Source organism: Salmo trutta, unplaced genomic scaffold (assembly GCF_901001165.1).
Source record: "Salmo trutta unplaced genomic scaffold, fSalTru1.1, whole genome shotgun sequence".
Taxonomy (NCBI): Eukaryota; Metazoa; Chordata; class Actinopteri; order Salmoniformes; family Salmonidae; genus Salmo; species Salmo trutta.
This window is the reverse complement of record NW_021822187.1, coordinates 1-21,070: the sequence shown is the minus strand read 5'-3', so window position 1 is coordinate 21,070 and position 21,070 is coordinate 1. Positions and strand designations below refer to the sequence as shown.

Here is a 21,070-nt window from a genome sequence, read left to right as displayed (position 1 = left end):
AGGGTATATGGGGACAGAGCTATAGACCACATTAGCAGGGTAGATGGGGACAGAGCTATATACTACATTAGAAGGGTAGATGGGGACAGAGCTATATAGTACATTAGAAGGGTGGATGGGGACAGAGCTATAGACCACATTAGAAGGGTAGATGGGGACAGAGCTATTGACCACATTAGAAGGGTAGATGGGGACAGAGCTATAGACCACATTAGAAGGGTAGATGGGGACAGAGCTATTGACCACATTAGAAGGGTAGATGGGGACAGAGCTATAGACCACATTAGAAGGGTATTTGGGGACAGAGCTATTGACCACATTAGAAGGGTATTTGGGGACAGAGCTATAGACCACATTAGCAGGGTATATGGGGACAGAGCTATTGACCACGTTAGAAGGGTATATGGGGACAGAGCTATAGACCACATTAGAAGGGTATTTGGGGACAGAGCTATTGACCACATTAGAAGGGTATTTGGGGACAGAGCTATAGACCACATTAGAAGGGTAGATGGGGACAGAGCTATAGACCACATTAGAAGGGTAGATGGGGACAGAGCTATTGACCACATTAGAAGGGTAGATGGGGACAGAGCTATAGACCACATTAGAAGGGTAGATGGGGACAGAGCTATATACTACATTAGAAGGGTAGATGGGGACAGAGCTATTGACCACATTAGAAGGGTAGATGGGGACAGAGCTATAGACCACATTAGAAGGGTAGATGGGGACAGAGCTATAGACCACATTAGAAGGGTAGATGGGGACAGAGCTATATACTACATTAGAAGGGTATTTGGGGACAGAGCTATAGACCACATTAGCAGGGTAGATGGGGACAGAGCTATAGACCACATTAGAAGGGTATATGGGGACAGAGCTATTGACCACATTAGAAGGGTAGATGGGGACAGAGCTATAGACCACATTAGAAGGGTAGATGGGGACAGAGCTATTGACCACATTAGAAGGGTAGATGGGGACAGAGCTATATAGTACATTAGAAGGGTAGATGGGGACAGAGCTATAGACCACATTAGAAGGGTATATGGGGACAGAGCTATATAGTACATTAGAAGGGTATATGGGGACAGAGCTATATAGTATATTAGAAGGGTAGATGGGGACAGAGCTATATAGTATATTAGAAGGGTAGATGGGGACAGAGCTATTGACCACATTAGAAGGGTATATGGGGACAGAGCTATAGACCACATTAGAAGGGTATATGGGGACAGAGCTATAGACCACATTAGAAGGGTAGATGGGGACAGAGCTATATACTACATTAGAAGGGTAGATGGGGACAGAGCTATATACTACATTAGAAGGGTAGATGGGGACAGAGCTATAGACCACATTAGAAGGGTAGATGGGGACAGAGCTATAGACCACATTAGCAGGGTAGATGGGGACAGAGCTATTGACCACATTAGAAGGGTAGATGGGGACAGAGCTATATAGTACATTAGAAGGGTAGATGGGGACAGAGCTATAGACCACATTAGAAGGGTATATGGGGACAGAGCTATAGACCACATTAGAAGGGTAGATGGGGACAGAGCTATATAGTACATTAGAAGGGTAGATGGGGACAGAGCTATAGACCACATTAGAAGGGTAGATGGGGACAGAGCTATTGACCACGTTAGAAGGGTAGATGGGGACAGAGCTATAGACCACATTAGAAGGGTAGATGGGGACAGAGCTATTGACCACGTTAGAAGGGTATATGGGGACAGAGCTATTGACCACGTTCTGGATCAGCCCCAACGTGATCTAGGAAGTGTTCAGTGTTTGTACCTTAAACCTTGTTAGTTCATCTAAATGAGAGAGAGGGGTGAAGTAAGGATTACTTCAGGATTAATGCACTTGATCTTGAGAATAATCCTGACTTTATTTTTCGGAGAAGTCTGAAGCTTATTCTTTTGTGAACTGTTGTGAACTGCTAAGTGTTAATCACCTGCCTGCCAGTGGCTGTAGTTCAGGGGTGGGCAACTCCAGTCCTCAAGGTCCTGATTTGGTTTCACACTTGTTCTCCATCGTTAGGAAACACAGTTGATTAATCACATTTCATTCTAAACTGAAGATCGGGATTAGGTGATTATTGGAGTCAGGTGTGTTAGCTGGGGGACCTGGGGGCAGAACTGTGACACCAGTCAGGCCCTCGAGGACAGGAGTTGTCCACCTCTGCTTTAGTGTATCCAGACATCCAGCTTTCCTAGACAGAAACTTGACCTTTTGGTTCACTTTGAGACACACTCCAGTCTCCTTGTCCCCTCATGTATCTCCTGATTTTTACTGAAACAAAAGGCACATCTCAATAGGTGGTTTTGGTATGATGGGGGGGTTGGGGGGGGGCGGCTGTCCTCTTTTCACCTCTATTGGTCCTCAAGGGGGGGTGATGACATCACAGGGCACCGTCAGACCTACTCCGTGGAGTTTTTACTTGTCTACAAAAGCAAACCATTATTTTGCTCATAATATAAAACTCAGCAAAGAAAGAAACGTCCTCTCACTGTCAACTGCGTTTATTTTCAGCAAACTTAACATCTGTAAATATTTGTAATGAACATAACAAGATTCAACCACTGAGACATAAACTGAACAAGTTCCACAGACATGTGACTAACAGAAATGGAATAATGTGTCCCTGAACAAAGGGGGGGTCAAAATCAAAAGTAACAGTCAGTATCTGGTGTGGTCACCAGCTGCATTAAGTACTGCAGTGCATCTCCTCCTCATGGACTGCACCAGATTTGTCAGTTCTTGCTGTGAGATGTTACCCCGCTCTTCCACCAAGGCACCTGAAAGTTCCCGGACATTTCTGGCCCTAGCCCTCACCCTCCGATCCAACAAGTCCCAGTCGTGCTCAATGGGATTGAGATCCGGGCTCTTCGCTGGCCGTGGCAGAACACTGACATTCCTGTCTTGCAGGAAATCACGCACAGAACGAGTAGTATGGCTGGTGGCATTGTCATGCTGGAGGGTCATGTCAGGATGAGCCTGCAGGAAGGGTACCACATGAGGGAGGAGGATGTCTTCCCTGTAACACACAGCGTTGCGATTGCCTGCAATGACAACAAGCTCAGTCCGATGATGCTGTGACACATCGCCCCAGACCATGGCTGACCCTCCACCTCCAAATCGATCCCGCTCCAGAGTACAGGCCTCGGTGTAACGCTCATTCCTTCGACGATAAACGCGAATCCGACCATCACCCCTGATGAGACAAAACTGCGACTCATTAGTGAAGAGCACTTTTTGCCAGTCCTGTTTGGTCCAGTGACGGTGGGTTTGTGCCTATAGGTGACGTTGTTGCCGGTGATGTCTGGTGAGGATCTGCCTTACAACAGGCCTACAAGCCCTCAGTCCAGCCTCTCTAACCCTATTGCGGACAGTCTGAGCACTGATGGAGGGATTGTGCGTTCCTGGTGTAACTCAGGCAGTTGTTGTTGCCATCCTGTACCTGTCCCGCAGGTGTGATGTTCGGATGTACCGATCCAGTGCAGGTGATACAGGTGGTCTGCCACTGCGAGGACGATCAGCTGTCCGTCCTGTCTCCCTGTAGCGCTGTCTTAGGCGTCTCACAGTACGGACATTGCAATTTATTGCCCTGGCCACATCTGCAGTCCTCATGTCCCTAATGCACGTTCACGCAGATGAGCAGGGACCCTGGGCATTTTTCTTTTGGTGTTTTTCAGAGTCAGTAGAAAGGCCTCTTTAGTGTCCTTTGTTTTCATAACTAACCTTAATTGCCTGCCGTTTGTAAGCTGTTAGTGTCTTAACGATAGTTCCACAGGTGCATGTTCATTAATTGTTTATGGTTCATTGAACAAGCATGGGAAACAGTGTTTAAACCCTTTACAATGAAGATCTGTGAAGTTATTTAGATTTTTACGAATTATCTTTGAAAGACGGGGTCCTGAAAAAGGGACTTTTTTTGCTGAGTTTGTTTACTCTTATTACTGTATTCATACTGGGATATTGTTTTTCAACAGGAAACGTTCAAAATAGTTGGAGTGCATCTTTTAAACCTCTCTAGGTTACGTGGGATGGTAGCGTCCCACCTGGCCAACATCCGGTGAAATTGCAGAGCGCCAAATTGAAATTAAATTACTATAAATATTTAACTTTCATGAAATCACAAGTGCAATGCATGAAAATAAAGCTTAACTTGTTGTTAATCCAGCCGCCGTGTCAGATTTCAAAAAGGCTTTACGGCGAAAGCAAACCATGCGATTATCTGAGGACAGCGCTCAGCACACAAAACATTACAAGTTACCAGCTAAGTAGATTAGTCACGAAAGTCAGAAATAGCAATAAAATTAATCACTTACCTTTGATCTTCGTATGGTTTTACTCACAAGACTCCCTGTTACACAATAAATGTTTGTTTTGTTCGATAAAGTCCCTCTTTATATCCAAAAACCTCAGTTTTGTTGGCGTGTTTTGTTCAGTAATCCATTGGCTCAAATGCGGTCACAACAGTCAGACGAAAAATCAAAATTGTACCATTAAAGTTTACATTTACATTTTTACATTTTAGTCATTTAGCAGACGCTCTTATCCAGAGCGACTTACAGTAGTGAATGCATACATTTCAATTCATTTCATACATTTTTTTTTCCTCGTACTGGCCCCCCCGTGGGAAGCGAACCCACAACCCTGGCGTTGCAAACACCATGCTCTACCAACTGAGCCACAGGGAGGCTCAGTTGGTAGAAACATGTCAAATAATGTTTATAATCAATCCTCAGGTTGTTTTTAGCCCAAATAATCAATAATATTTCAACCGGACAATAGCGTCGTCAATATAAAAGAAAAACAAGAAAGGCGCGCTCTCGGTCGCGCGCAGGAAACAGCTCTGGGGACTAACCGGCGTCCTCTCACTCGGTGGTCATTCTCCCTCATTTTTCAGAATAAAAGCCTGAAACAATGTCTAAAGACTGTTCACAACTAGTGGAAGCCATAGGGAACGGAATCTGGGTCCTATCCCTTTAAATGGTGGATAGGCTTTTATTGGAAAAACAGCCATTTCAAAAATAATAGCACTTCCTGGATGGATTGTGCTCAGGGTTTCGCCTGCCAAATCAGTTCTGTTGTACTCACAGACATTTTTCAAACAGTTTTAGAAATGTTAGAGTGTTTTCTATCCAAATGAGTAGCAGGCAGTTTACTTTGGGCACGCTTTTCATCCAGATGTGAAAATAGTGCCCCATATCCATAAGAAGTTATTAAGGTTGTACTCTCTCACCTGATGGATGTCAGATAGTCACCTAAGGTAGCTCACAGTGTCCTGGTGCTAACCACTGTGTTGGCTGGAGTTTTACTGGTATCTACTGCCAGGGAAGGAGTTTTACTGGTATCTACTGCCAGGGAAGGAGTTTTACTGGTATCTACTGCCAGGGAAGGAGTTTTACTGGCATCTACTGCCAGGGAAGGAGTTTTACTGGCGTCTACTGCCAGGGAAGGAGTTTTACTGGTATCTACTGCCAGGGAAGGAGTTTTACTGGTATCTACTGCCAGGGAAGGAGTTTTACTGGTCTCTACTGCCAGGGAAGGAGTTTTACTGGTATCTACTGCCAGGGAAGGAGTTTTACTGGTATCTACTGCCAGGGAAGGAGTTTTACTGGTATCTACTGCCAGGGAAGGAGATTTGTGACATAGGTCGAGTCGGTCTCTGGCCAATATGCTATAGTGCAAATATGCTGTTGCGCTGTGACATTAAAGCCAGGGGATCCTCCCAGTTTAATCTGGGATCCAAACAGGATTGATTCAGTTTTACCCAGGTGGAGTGACAGCTTATTGTCAGATAACCATTTACTGAGATGAAGAGGCTCTGAACTCAGGGGTTTAACTGACACAAAAAAAAAATTGCACACCTCCAAGTCTGGTTCATCCTTGGGAGCGATTTCCAAACGCCTGAAGGTACCACGTTCATCTGTACAAACAATAGTACGCAAGTACAAACACCATGGGACCAGCCGTCATACCGCTCAGGAAGGAGACGCGTTCTGTCTCCTAGAGATGAACATACTTTGGTGCGAAAAGTGCAAATCAATCCCAGAACAACCGCAAAGGACCTTGTGAAGATGCTGGAGGAAACAGGTACAAAAGTATCTATATCCACAGTAAAACGAGTCCGATATCGACATAACCTGAAAGGCCGCTCAGGAAGGAAGAAGCCACTGCTCCAAAACCGCCATTAAAAAAGGCAGACTACGGTTTGCAACTGCACATGGAGACAAAGATCATACTTTTTGGAGGAATGTCCTCTGGTCTGATGAAACAAAAATACAACTGTTTGGCCATAATGACCATCGTTATGTTTGGAGGAAAAAGGGGGACGCTTGCAAGCCGAAGAACACCATCCCAACCATGAAGCACGGGGGTGTCAGCATCATGTTGTGGGGGTGCTTTGCTGCAGGAGGGACTGGTGCACTTTACAAAATAGAGGGCATCATGAGGAAGGAAAATGATGTGGATATATTGAAGCAACATCACAAGACATCAGTCAGGAAGTTAAAGCTTGGTCACAAATGGGTCTTCCAAATGCACAATGACCCCAAGCATACTTCCAACGTTGTGGCAGAATGGCTTAAGGACAACAAAGTCAAGGTATTGGAGTGGCCAACACAAAGCCCTGACCTCAATCCTATAGAGCATTTGTGGGCAGAACTGGGAATGGGAATGTGATGAAAGAAATACAAACTCAAATAAATCATTCTCTCTACTATTATTCTGACATGTCACATTCTTAGGATCACCACTTTATTATAACTGACCTAAAACAGGGAATTTCTACTAGGATTAAATGTCAGGAATTGTGACAAACTGAGTTTAAATGTATTTGGCTAAGGTGTATGTAAACTTCCGACTTCAACTATATACTATAGTCGAAGGGTATATGGGGACAGAGCTATATAGTATATTAGAAGGGTAGATGGGGACAGAGCTATAGACCACATTAGAAGGTTATATGGGGACAGAGCTGTAGACCACATTAGAAGGGTAGATGGGGACAGAGCTATTGACCACATTAGAAGGGTATATGGGGACAGAGCTATAGACCACATTAGAAGGGTAGATGGGGACAGAGCTATTGACCACGTTCTGGATCAGCCCCAACGTGATCTAGGAAGTGTTCTGTGTTTCTGCCTTAAAGCTTGTTAGTTCATCTAAAGGAGAGAGAGGGGTGAAGTAATCAGGATTACCGTACTTGAGGTTGAGAATAATCCAGTCTTTATTTTTCTGAGAAGTGTGAAGCTTATTCTTTGTGAACTGGTGTGAACTGCTGTACCATAAAGCACACGCTAACAGGCTGACTACACCGCTCGCGTCGCGTGCGCTCGAGTTGCAAAATAAATTTAGAAATCTATATTATTGCACCCGCACTGCTCGCTCGCGCTAGCGAGCGTCTGAGTTGCCAAGGGCTGAAATAGAAGTCAAATCTATTTCTGACGCAGATCGCGCTGCAAGTCCTGCCTCTCCCATCTCCTCATTGGTTTTTAGAAGCAGGTACCCACGTGCCATCTCCTCATTGGTTAATAGAAGCAGGTACCCACGTGCCATCTCCTCATTGGTTAATAGAAGCAGGTCCCCACGTGCCATCTCCTCATTGGTTAATAGAAGCAGGTACCCACGTGCCATCTCCTCATTGGTTATACCCACGTGCCATCTCATTGGTTATACCCACGTGGGTGACTGAAAGACGAACGAGGTCAGTGGCGGTAATGCACCTAATTTATGAAAGTTGCCCATCGCCATATAAAGTCAAGAGAAGAAAAAGCCTGGAAGGAGGAGAGACGACTAGAAACGATTCGGTTGGCCGTTTTATCTGTGGATTAATTGTCGGAGTAGAGGACCTTGTTTAAGCGGAAGATATTGTACCAAATCCGTCCGCTAAAAGGCTGCATACAGTTCGCGGTTCTTTATTGACGTGTTATTTACAACTGTAAGACAATATTAGGCTATCCCTCGACAAGTTGAAATATCAATCAAACGTATTTATAAAGCCCTTTTTACGTCAGCCGATGTCACAAAGTGTTTGTACAGAAACCCAGCCTAAAACCCCCAAACAGAAAGCAATGCAGATGGTGGTATCACGGCCTGGCATCACCTGATATACATCTTCACATCTACAACAATCTCCAGGCTTCACCTAATAACCGTCACGTTTTTGGAACGAGAAGAAAATAACAACATTCGGTTAAACTATACAGTCGTCTAGAAAAAAAAAACAACACGCCGGACGTAATAATGACATCACCAAGGTTTCCATAGTGATGCTAGTCCCCTCCCAGTAGGGTTTAAGCCAATAGGAAGCTGGTGGTGGTTAGGTAGTCATGATGGTATGAGGGTTGGGGATGGGACCAGGACACCAGGGTTAACACCTCAAGTCTTTACCTGTTGCTCCAGCAGACAGTCTACACATAAAGCTTCATGTTACTAACGTGTTGCTGAAGTCTACTTCCCTCCTAATTGATCAAATGTTGAATTGTAAACGTATGCTTGAAAACTGATTTTTTTTAAAAAGAGGGAAGTAAGATCAGGTGGAACCAGGGCTGGATAGGATGACGTACGGTTTTGGATCAAGCCAGATCAGGTCTAGTTTAGTTAATTACTTCATTAGGATTCCCATTATCTACTGCACATGCTGCAGCTACCTCTTCCTGGGGTCAAGGTTCCATTCTGGGCATCGATGACTTGAAAGCAGACGGTTCCTGTGACCTTTTTCTCTCAGCCAATGAACATACGGCAGTGGACTTCTTTGTGTCAGTTAAACCCCTGAGTTCAGAGCCTCTTCATCTCAGTAAATGGTTATCTGACAATAAGCTGTCACTCCACCTGGGTAAAACTGAATCAATCCTGTTTGGATCCCAGATTAAACTGGGAGGATCCCCTGGCTTTAATGTCACAGCGCAACAGCATATTTGCACTAGAGCATATTGGCCAGAGACCGACTCGACCTATGTCACAACTCTCCTTCCCTGGCAGTAGATACCAGTAAAACTCCTTCCCTGGCAGTAGATACCAGTAAAAATCCTTCCCTGGCAGTAGATACCAGTAAAACTCCTTCCCTGGCAGTAGATACCAGTAAAACTCCTTCCCTGGCAGTAGATACCAGTAAAACTCCTCCTCTGGCAGTAGATACCAGTAAAACTCCTTCCCTGGCAGTAGATACCAGTAAAACTCCTTCCCTGGCAGTAGACACCAGTAAAACTCCTTCCCTGGCAGTAGATACCAGTAAAACTCCTTCCCTGGCAGTAGAGACCAGTAAAACTTCTTCCCTGGCAGTAGATACCAGTAAAACTCCTTCCCTGGCAGTAGATACCAGTAAAACTCCTTCCCTGGCAGTAGATACCAGTAAATCTCCTTCCCTGGCAGTAGAGACCAGTAAAACTTCTTCCCTGGCAGTAGACACCAGTAAAACTCCTTCCCTGGCAGTAGATACCAGTAAAACTCCTTCCCTGGCAGTAGACACCAGTAAAACTCCTTCCCTGGCAGTAGACACCAGTAAAACTCCTTCCCTGGCAGTAGATACCAGTAAAACTCCTTCCCTGGCAGTAGATACCAGTAAATCTCCTTCCCTGGCAGTAGAGACCAGTAAAACTCCTTCCCTGGCAGTAGACACCAGTAAAACTCCTTCCCTGGCAGTAGATACCAGTAAAACTCCTTCCCTGGCAGTAGATACCAGTAAAACTCCTTCCCTGGCAGTAGACACCAGTAAAACTCCTTCCCTGGCAGTAGATACCAGTAAAACTCCTTCCCTGGCAGTAGATACCAGTAAATCTCCTTCCCTGGCAGTAGAGACCAGTAAAACTTCTTCCCTGGCAGTAGACACCAGTAAAACTCCTTCCCTGGCAGTAGATACCAGTAAAACTCCTTCCCTGGCAGTAGACACCAGTAAAACTCCTTCCCTGGCAGTAGACACCAGTAAAACTCCTTCCCTGGCAGTAGATACCAGTAAAACTCCTTCCCTGGCAGTAGATACCAGTAAATCTCCTTCCCTGGCAGTAGAGACCAGTAAAACTCCTTCCCTGGCAGTAGACACCAGTAAAACTCCTTCCCTGGCAGTAGATACCAGTAAAACTCCTTCCCTGGCAGTAGATACCAGTAAAACTCCTTCCCTGGCAGTAGACACCAGTAAAACTCCTTCCCTGGCAGTAGACACCAGTAAAACTCCTTCCCTGGCAGTAGATACCAGTAAAACTCCTTCCCTGGCAGTAGACACCAGTAAAACTCCTTCCCTGGCAGTAGACACCAGTAAAACTCCTTCCCTGGCAGTAGATACCAGTAAAACTCCTTCCCTGGCAGTAGATACCAGTAAATCTCCTTCCCTGGCAGTAGAGACCAGTAAAACTCCTTCCCTGGCAGTAGACACCAGTAAAACTCCTTCCCTGGCAGTAGATACCAGTAAAACTCCTTCCCTGGCAGTAGACACCAGTAAAACTCCTTCCCTGGCAGTAGACACCAGTAAAACTCCTTCCCTGGCAGTAGATACCAGTAAAACTCCTTCCCTGGCAGTAGATACCAGTAAATCTCCTTCCCTGGCAGTAGAGACCAGTAAAACTCCTTCCCTGGCAGTAGACACCAGTAAAACTCCTTCCCTGGCAGTAGATACCAGTAAAACTCCTTCCCTGGCAGTAGATACCAGTAAAACTCCTTCCCTGGCAGTAGATACCAGTAAAACTCCTTCCCTGGCAGTAGACACCAGTAAAACTCCTTCCCTGGCAGTAGATACCAGTAAAACTCCTTCCCTGGCAGTAGAGACCAATAAAACTCCAGCCAACACAGTGGTTAGCACCAGGACACTGTGAGCTACCTTGGATGTCAGTTAGATAGTCACCTATCAGGTGAGAGAGTACAACCTTAAAGATGCACTCCAGCTATTTTGAACGTTTCCTGTTGAAAAACAATATCCCATTATGAATACAGTAATGTTCTTACACATAAGGGTAAACAAACTCAGCAAACTCTGAACCAATTATATTAACTTGGAGACAGGTCAAAAAACATTAAACTTGTATGGTAATTTAGCTAGCTAGCTTGCACTTGCTAGCTTGCATTTGCTAGCTAATTTGTCCTGGGATATAAACATTGAGTTGTTATTTTACCTGCAATGCACAAGGTCCTCTACTCCGACAATTAATCCACAGATAAAACGGCCAACCGAATCGTTTCTAGTCGTCTCTCCTCCTTCCAGGCTTTTTCTTGTCTTCACTTTATATGGCGATGGGCAACTTTCATAAATTAGGTGCATTACCGCCACTGACCTCGTTCGTCTTTCAGTCACCCACGTGGGTATAACCAATGAGATGGCACGTGGGGACCTGCTTCTATTAACCAATGAGGAGATGGCACGTGGGTACCTGCTTCTATTAACCAATGAGGAGATGGCACGTGGGTACCTGTTTCTATTAACCAATGAGGAGATGGCACGTGGGTACCTGCTTCTATTAACCAATGAGGAGACGGGAGAGGCAGGACATGCAGTGCGATCTGCGTCAGAAATGAAGAAACCGTTCCTCGTTTTTCAACCACTCTACAAATTTCTTATTAACAAACTATAGTTTTGCCAAGTCGGTGAGGACATTTATTTTGTGCACGACACAAGTCATTTATCCAACAATTGCTTACAGACTTATAACTCACTGTATCACAATTCCAGTGGGTCAGAAGTTTACCTACACTAAAGTTGACTGTGCCTTTAAAAAGCTTGGAAAAGACCAGAAAATGATGTCATTGCTTTAGAAGCTTCTGATAGGCTAATTTGACATCATTTGAGTCAATTGGAGGTGTACCTGTGGATGTATTTCAAGGCCTACCTTCAAACTCAGTGTCCTCTTCGTTTGACATCATGTGAAAAATCAAAAGAAATCAGCCAAGACCTCAGAAAACCGTGCTACTTCCATACTTCCAGGGAAACGTGTTGGTCCTTCTTCCAGGTGTGGTGTCCGATGTCTCCAGAGTTCTACCGAGAATACGTGGCCATCAAGACGAAGAGACGGATCCTCCTCTACACCATGAACCCCAACAAGTTCAGAGCCTGTCAGTTCCTCATCAAGTTCCACGAGAGACGCAACGACAAGATCATGGTGTTCGCCGACAACGTCTTCGCTCTGAAGGAGTACGCTATCCGCCTCAACAAGTAGGTACACACACACACACACACACCCATCTGCCTCAACAAGTAGGTTCACACACACACACACACCCATCTGCCTCAACAAGTAGGTATACACACACACACACCCATCTGCCTCAACAGGTAGGTACACACACACACACACCCATCTGCCTCAACAGGTAGGTGGAAAGAGACACACACAAGTGGATTAACGACGTCATCCCCACTGTGACCGTAGCTGCAGTGCATTCTGGACGTATTCAGACCCCTTCCCTTTTTCCACATTTTGTTCCGTTAAGAATCAATCTAAACACAATACTCCATACTGACATCACAATACTCCATAATGACATCACAATACCCCATAATGACATCACAATACCACATAATGACATCACAATACCCCATAATGACATCACAATACCCCATAATGACATCACAATACCCCATAATGACATCACAATACCCCATAATGACATCACAATACCCCATAATGACATCACAATACCCCATAATGACATCACAATACCCATAATGACATCACAATACCACATAATGACATCACAATACCCCATAATGACATCACAATACCACATAATGACATCACAATACCCCATACTGACATCACAATACCCCATACTGACATCACAATACCCCATACTGACATCACAATACCCCATAATGGCATCACAATACCCCATACTGGCATCACAATACCCCATAATGACATCACAATACCCCATACTGACATCACAATACCCCATACTGACATCACAATACCCCATACTGACATCACAATACCCCATACTGACATCACAATACCCCATACTGACATCACAATACCCCATACTGACATCACAATACCCCATACTGACATCACAATACCCCATAATGACATTACAATACTCCATAATGACATCACAATACCCCATAATGACATCACAATACCCCATAATGACATCACAATACCCCATACTGACATCACAATACTCCATACTGACATCACAATACCCCATAATGACATCACAATACCCCATACTGACATCACAATACCCCATACTGACATCACAATACCCCATAATGACATCACAATACTCCATAATGACATCACAATACTCCATAATGACATCACAATACTCCATAATGACATCACAATACCCCATACTGACATCACAATACTCCATAATGACATCACAATACTCCATAATGACATCACAATACTCCATAATGACATCACAATACTCTATAATGACATCACAATACTCCATAATGACATCACAATACTCCATAATGACATCACAATACTCCATAATGACATCACAATACCCCATACTGACATCACAATACTCCATAATGACATCACAATACTCCATAATGACATCACAATACTCCATAATGACATCACAATACTCTATAATGACATCACAATACTCCATAATGACATCACAATACTCTATAATGACATCACAATACCCCATACTGACATCACAATACTGCATAATGACGAAGCAAAAACAGGTTTTTAGACAGAAATACCTTATTTACATAAGTATTCAGACTCTTTACTACGAGACTCTAAATTGAGCTCAGGTGCATCCTGTTTCCATTGATCATCCTTGAGATGTTTCTACAACTTGATTGGAGTCCACCTGTGGTACATTCAATAAGATTGGACATGATTTGGAAAAGCACACACCTGTCTATATAAGATCCCACAGTTGACAGTGCATGTCAGAGCAAAAACCAAGCCATAAGGTTGAAGGAATTGTCCGAAGAGCTCCGAGACAGGATTGTGTCGAGGCACAGATCTGGGGAAGGGTACCAAAACATTTCTGCAGCATTGAAGGTCCCCAAGAACACAGTGGCCTCCATCATTCTTAAATGGAAGAAGTTTTGAACCACCAAGACTCTTCCTAGAGCTGGCCGCCCGGCCAAACTGAGCATTCGAAGAAGGGCCTTGGTCAGGGAGGTGACCAAGAAGCCGATGGTCACTCTAACAGAGCTCCAGAGTTCCTCTGTGGAGATGGGAGAACCTTCCAGAAGGACAACCATCTATGCAGAACTCCACCAATCAGGCCTTTATGGTAGAATAGCCAGACAGAAGCCATTCCTCAGTAAAAGGCACATGACAACCCGCTTGGAGTTTGCCAAAAAGCACCTAAAGGACTCAGATCATGAGAAACAAGATTCTCTGGTCTGATGAAACCAAGATTGAACTCTTTGGCCTGAATGCAAAGCGTCGCATCTGGAGGAAACCTGGAACCATCCCTACGGTGAAGCATGGTGGTGGCAGCATCATGCTGTGGGGATGTTTTTCAGAGGCAGGGACTGAGAGACTAGTCAGCATCGAGGCAAAGATGAACGGGACAAAGTACAGAGTGATTCTTGATGAAAACCTGCTCCATAGTGCTCAGGACCTCAGACTGGGGCGAAGGTTCACCTTCCAACAGGACAACGACCCTAAGAACACAGCCAAGACAACGCAGGAGTGGCTTCGGGACAAGTCTCTGAATGTCCTTGAGTGGCCCAGCCAGAGCCTGTACTTGAACCCGATCGAACATCTCTGGAGAGACCTGAAAATAGCTGTGCAGCCATGCTCCCCATCCAACCTGACAGAGCTTGAGAGGATCTGCAGAGAAGAATAGGAGAAACTCCCCAAATACAGGTGTGCCAAGCTTGTAGCATCACACCCAAGAAGACTCAAGGCTGTAATCGCTGTCAAAGGTGCTTCAACAAAGAACTGAGAAAAGGGTCTGAATACTTATGTAAATGTGATATCAGTTTTTTTGGGGGGTGGGGGAAGAATTTCAAAAAAACAGTTTTTGCTTTATCATCATGTCTGTGGAATGTTTTGTTTCCTCATTTCAGGAAAAAAAAGTAGCAAAATACAGAGAAAGTCAAGAGGTCTGAATACTTTCTGAATGCTCTGTTATTACCTCGTACCTCAGTACTGGTACCATGTGTATATAGCCATGTTATTACCTCGTACCTCAGTACTGGTACCATGTGTATATAGCCATGTTATTACCTCGTACCTCAGTACTGGTACCATGTGTATATAGCCATGTTATTACCTCATACCTCAGTACTGGTACCATGTGTATATAGCCATGTTATTACCTCGTACCTCAGTACTGGTACCATGTGTATATAGCCATGTTATTACCTCATACCTCAGTACTGGTACCATGTGTATATAGCCATGTTATTACCTCGTACCTCAGTACTGGTGCCATGTGTGTATAGCCATGTTATTACCTCGTACCCCAGTACTGGTACCATGTGTATATAGCCATGTTATTACCTCGTACCTCAGTACTGGTACCATGTGTATATAGCCATGTTATTACCTCGTACCTCAGTACTGGTACCATGTGTATATAGCCATGTTATTACCTCATACCTCAGTACTGGTACCATGTGTATATAGCCATGTTATTACCCTCGTACCTCAGTACTGGTACCATGTGTATATAGCCATGTTATTACCTCGTACCTCAGTACTGGTACCATGTGTATATAGCCATGTTATTACCTCGTACCTCAGTACTGGTGCCATGTGTATATAGCCATGTTATTACCTCGTACCTCAGTACTGGTGCCATGTGTATATAGCCATGTTATTACCTCGTACCTCAGTACTGGTACCATGTGTATATAGCCATGTTATTACCTCGTCCCTCAGTACTGGTACCATGTGTATATAGCCATGTTATTACCTCGTACCTCAGTACTGGTACCATGTGTATATAGCCATGTTATTACCTCGTACCTCAGTACTGGTACCATGTGTGTATAGCCATGTTATTACCTCGTACCCCAGTACTGGTACCATGTGTATATAGCCATGTTATTACCTCGTACCTCAGTACTGGTACCATGTGTATATAGCCATGTTATTACCTCGTACCTCAGTACTGGTACCATGTGTATATAGCCATGTTATTACCTCATACCTCAGTACTGGTACCATGTGTATATAGCCATGTTATTACCTCGTACCTCAGTACTGGTACCATGTGTATATAGCCATGTTATTACCTCATACCTCAGTACTGGTACCATGTGTATATAGCCATGTTATTACCTCGTACCTCAGTACTGGTACCATGTGTATATAGCCATGTTATTACCTCGTCCCTCAGTACTGGTACCATGTGTATATAGCCATGTTATTACCTCGTACCTCAGTACTGGTACCATGTGTATATAGCCATGTTATTACCTCGTACCTCAGTACTGGTACCATGTGTGTATAGCCATGTTATTACCTCGTACCTCAGTACTGGTACCATGTGTATATAGCCATGTTATTACCTCGTACCTCAGTACTGGTACCATGTGTATATAGCCATGTTATTACCTCGTACCTCAGTACTGGTACCATGTGTATATAGCCATGTTATTACCTCGTACCTCAGTACTGGGACCATGTGTATATAGCCATGTTATTACCTCGTACCTCAGTACTGGGACCATGTGTATATAGCTATGTTATTACCTCGTACCTCAGTACTGGTACCATGTGTATATAGCTACGTTATTACCTCGTACCTCAGTACTGGTACCATGTGTATATAGCCACGTTATTACCTCGTACCTCAGTACTGGTACCATGTGTATATAGCCATGTTATTACCTCGTACCTCAGTACTGGTACCATGTGTATATAGCCATGTTATTACCTCGTACCTCAGTACTGGTACCATGTGTATATAGCCATGTTATTACCTCGTACCCCCTATATCTAACGTCTCTCTCTCCTCTCAGGCCCTATATCTACGGCCCCACCTCTCAGGGAGAGAGGATGCAGATCCTGCAGAACTTTAAACACAACCCCAAGATCAACACCATCTTCATCTCCAAGGTAACCAACTCCTCCCCCCATCACGTGTCTCCAAGGTAACCAACCCCTCCCCTCCCATCGCGTGTCTCCAAGGTAACAACCCCTCCCCCATCGCGTGTCTCCAAGGTAACCAACCCCTCCCCCATCGCGTGTCTCCAAGGTAACCAACCCCTCCTCTCCCATCGCGTGTCTCCAAGGTAACCAACCCCTCCTCTCCCATCGCGTGTCTCCAAGGTAACCAACCCCTCCTCTCCCATCGCGTGTCTCCAAGGTAACCAACCCCTCCTCTCCCATCGCGTGTCTCCAAGGTAACCAACCCCTCCTCTCCCATCGCGTGTCTCCAAGGTAACCAACCCCTCCTCTCCCATCGCGTGTCTCTAAGGTAACCAACCCCTCCCCCATCACGTAATATCTCCAAGGTTACATGGGCTGTGTTCATCTCCAAACAGGGAGGGATCTAAGTGAATTAGTCCCTGTAGAAACATGTTGTTTTGGTTGTGAAACGTTTTGCTCCAGTTATAATGAATCCATCCCCGGGTTGAGTGGCTCAGTCTGTCGTCTCACACTGTGGTCGTACGCTGATAACTGAGGCTTTCTGGGTAAGGACAGCTGAATGTGTTTTATAGTGTGGTCTCTCTTCCTCTTTAGTCGTCATGTGAGAGGGAGATGCACCCTCGTGTACCCATGTCCAGCTAACGACCAACATAAAACACACAGTCTTCCCAGGTTGCACCACTTCAATGCTCCTTGGTATAGATTCTACACACTGTCTTCCCAGGGTGCACCACTTCAATGCTCCTTGGTATAGATTCTACACACTGTCTTCCCAGGGTGCACCACTTCAATGCTCCTTGGTATAGATTCTACACAGTGTCTTCCCAGGGTGCACCACTTCAATGCTCCTTGGTATAGATTCTACACACTGTCTTCCCAGGGTGCACCGCTTCAATGCTCCTTGGTATAGATTCTACACTGTCTTCCCAGGGTGCACCACTTCAATGCTCCTTGGTATAGATTCTACACAGTGTCTTCCCAGGGTGCACCACTTCAATGCTCCTTGGTATAGATTCTACACTGTCTTCCCAGGGTGCACCACTTCAATGCTCCTTGGTATAGATTCTACACACTGTCTTCCCAGGGTGCACCACTTCAATGCTCCTTGGTATAGATTCTACACACTGTCTTCCCAGGGTGCACCACTTCAATGTTCCTTGGTATAGATTCTACACTGTCTTCCCAGGGTGCACCGCTTCAATGCTCCTTGGTATAGATTCTACACACTGTCTTCCCAGGGTGCACCACTTCAATGCTCCTTGGTATAGATTCTACACAGCGTCTTCCCAGGGTGCACCACTTCAATGCTCCTTGGTATAGATTCTACACACTGTCTTCCCAGGGTGCACCGCTTCAATGCTCCTTGGTATAGATTCTACACTGTCTTCCCAGGGTGCACCACTTCAATGCTCCTTGGTATAGATTCTACACAGTGTCTTCCCAGGGTGCACCACTTCAATGCTCCTTGGTATAGATTCTACACTGTCTTCCCAGGGTGCACCACTTCAATGCTCCTTGGTATAGATTCTACACACTGTCTTCCCAGGGTGCACCACTTCAATGCTCCTTGGTATAGATTCTACACTGTCTTCCCAGGGTGCACCACTTCAATGTTCCTTGGTATAGATTCTACACTGTCTTCCCAGGGTGCACCACTTCAATGCTCCTTGGTATAGATTCTACACAGTGTCTTCCCAGGGTGCACCACTTCAATGTTCCTTGGTATAGATTCTACACAGTGTCTTCCCAGGGTGCACCACTTCAATGTTCCTTGGTATAGATTCTACACAGTGTCTTCCCAGGGTGCACCACTTCAATGTTCCTTGGTATAGATTCTACACACTGTCTTCCCAGGGTGCACCACTTCAATGCTCCTTGGTATAGATTCTACACTGTCTTCCCAGGGTGCACCACTTCAATGCTCCTTGGTATAGATTCTACACAGTGTCTTCCCAGGGTGCACTACTTCAATGCTCCTTGGTATAGATTCTACACACTGTCTTCCCAGGGTGCACCACTTCAATGCTCCTTGGTATAGATTCTACACAGTGTCTTCCCAGGGTGCACCACTTCAATGCTCCTTGGTATAGATTCTACACAGCGTCTTCCCAGGGTGCACCACTTCAATGCTCCTTGGTATAGATTCTACACACTGTCTTCCCAGGGTGCACCGCTTCAATGCTCCTTGGTATAGATTCTACACAGTGTCTGGAACTCTCTTGGAAGGATGTGACGTCGTTCTTCCTCCAGAAACTCCATGATGTGGTGTTTTGTTTGACGGTGGTGGAAAACGCCGTCTCAGGCGCCGCTCCAGAATCTCCCAGAAGTGTTTCTATTGGGTTGAGATCGGATGACTGAGACGGTCGTCTCAGCCATTCGGTGACCTCTCGTGTCATGTGGATGGTTGGCATTGTCCTCCTTTTGGGGGCAAAGCCAAGGTAGCCAAAATAGTGGCCTGCCCAGCATTTTTATACATGATCCTAAGCATGATGGGATGTTAACCTGTCTGGGCTATGGGGGCAGTATTTTCACGGCCGAATGAAAAACGTACCCAATTTAAACAGGTTACTACTCTGGCCCAGAAAGTAGAATATGCATATTATTAGTAGATTTGGATAGAAAACACTCTGAAGTTTCTAAAACTGTTTGAATGGTGTCTGTGAGTATAACAGAACTCATATGGCAGGCAAAAACCTGAGAAAGATCCAAGCAGGAAGTGGAAAGTCTGAGAATTGTAGTTCTTCTTTTGATTCTCTATTGAAACTACAGTGTCTGTGGAGGACGTTGCACTTCCTAAGGCTTCCATTGGCTGTCTAAAGCCTTCAGAAAGTGGTTTGAGCATTTTCATGTCACTGGGCAGAGTATAGGAGCTCAGTTACTGAGTGGACTGCCTGGCAACAAAGGGATTGGATATGCGCAGTCACGCAAGCACGCCGTTCCTTCTTTTTCTCCTTGAATGAATACGCTATTGTCCGGTTCGAATATTATCTCAATTTTACGTTAAAAATACCATAAAGATAGATTTTAAACAATGTTTGACATGCTTCTAAGTACGGTAATGGAACATTTTGACTTTTCGTCTCTGGTTCCGCGCTCGCGCGTTATGCCTTTGGATAAGTGATCTGTACGCACGAACAAAACGGTATTTGGACATAAATATGGATTATTTCGAACAAAAACAACATTTCTTGTGGAAGTAGCAGTCCTGGGAGTGCATTCTGACGAAGATCAGCAAAGGTAAGAGAATATTTCTAATACTAATTCTGAGTTTAGGTGACCCTGAATAGCTCGCCGTGATGGCTGAGCTATGTACTCAGAATATTGAAAAATGTGCTTTCTCCGTAAAGCTATTTTAAAATCTGACACAGCGGTTGCATAAAGGAGTACTGTATCTATAATTCTTAAATTAATTGTTATATATTTTGTCAACGTTTATGATGAGTATTTTTGTAAATTGATGTGCACATTCACCAGGCGTTTTAGTGGGAATACATGTTCTGAACATCATGCGCCAATGTAAAATGCTGTTTTTTGGATATAAATATGAACTTTATCGAACAACACATACATGTATTGTGTAACATAATGTCCTAGGAGTGTCATCTGATGAAGATCATCAAAGGTTAGTGCTTCATTTAGCTGTGTTTTGGGTTTTATTGACACATGTCCTTGCTTGGAAAATGGCTGTGTGATTATTTGTGTCTATGTACTCTCCTAACATAATCTAATGTTTTTCTTTCGCTGTAAAGCCTTTTTGAAATCGGACAATGTGGTTAGATCAAGGAGAAGTGTAACTATAAAATGGTGGACGCTAGCGTCCCACGTAGCCCATTGAAGTTAATTGCTTAATTAACTCAGGAATCACACCTGTGTGGAAGCACCTGCTTTCAATATACTTTGTCTCCCTCATTTACTAAATGGTTTCCATTATTTTGGCAGTTACCTGTATGTATTCACTCTCTCTCTCTCTCTCTCTCTCTCTCTCTCTCTCTCTCTCTCTCTCTCTCTCTCTCTCTCTCTCTCTCTCATCCTCT

General features: G+C 44.6%; 1 protein-coding gene across 1 annotated transcript in view; it reads left to right on the top strand.

Moving 5' to 3' along the window:
- The window catches only part of LOC115180826 (general transcription and DNA repair factor IIH helicase subunit XPB-like), a 31,503-nt gene extending 14,446 nt beyond the window's left edge, over positions 1–17,057 (top strand). Inside the window, exons 3-4 of the mRNA XM_029742977.1 lie at positions 11,955–12,157; positions 16,907–17,057. Coding sequence (XP_029598837.1) covers positions 11,955–12,157; positions 16,907–17,042 — 339 coding nt within the window. The 3' untranslated portion in view covers positions 17,043–17,057. The remainder of the gene's footprint in view (positions 1–11,954; positions 12,158–16,906) is intronic.
- Positions 17,058–21,070: the final 4,013 nt, after the last annotated feature.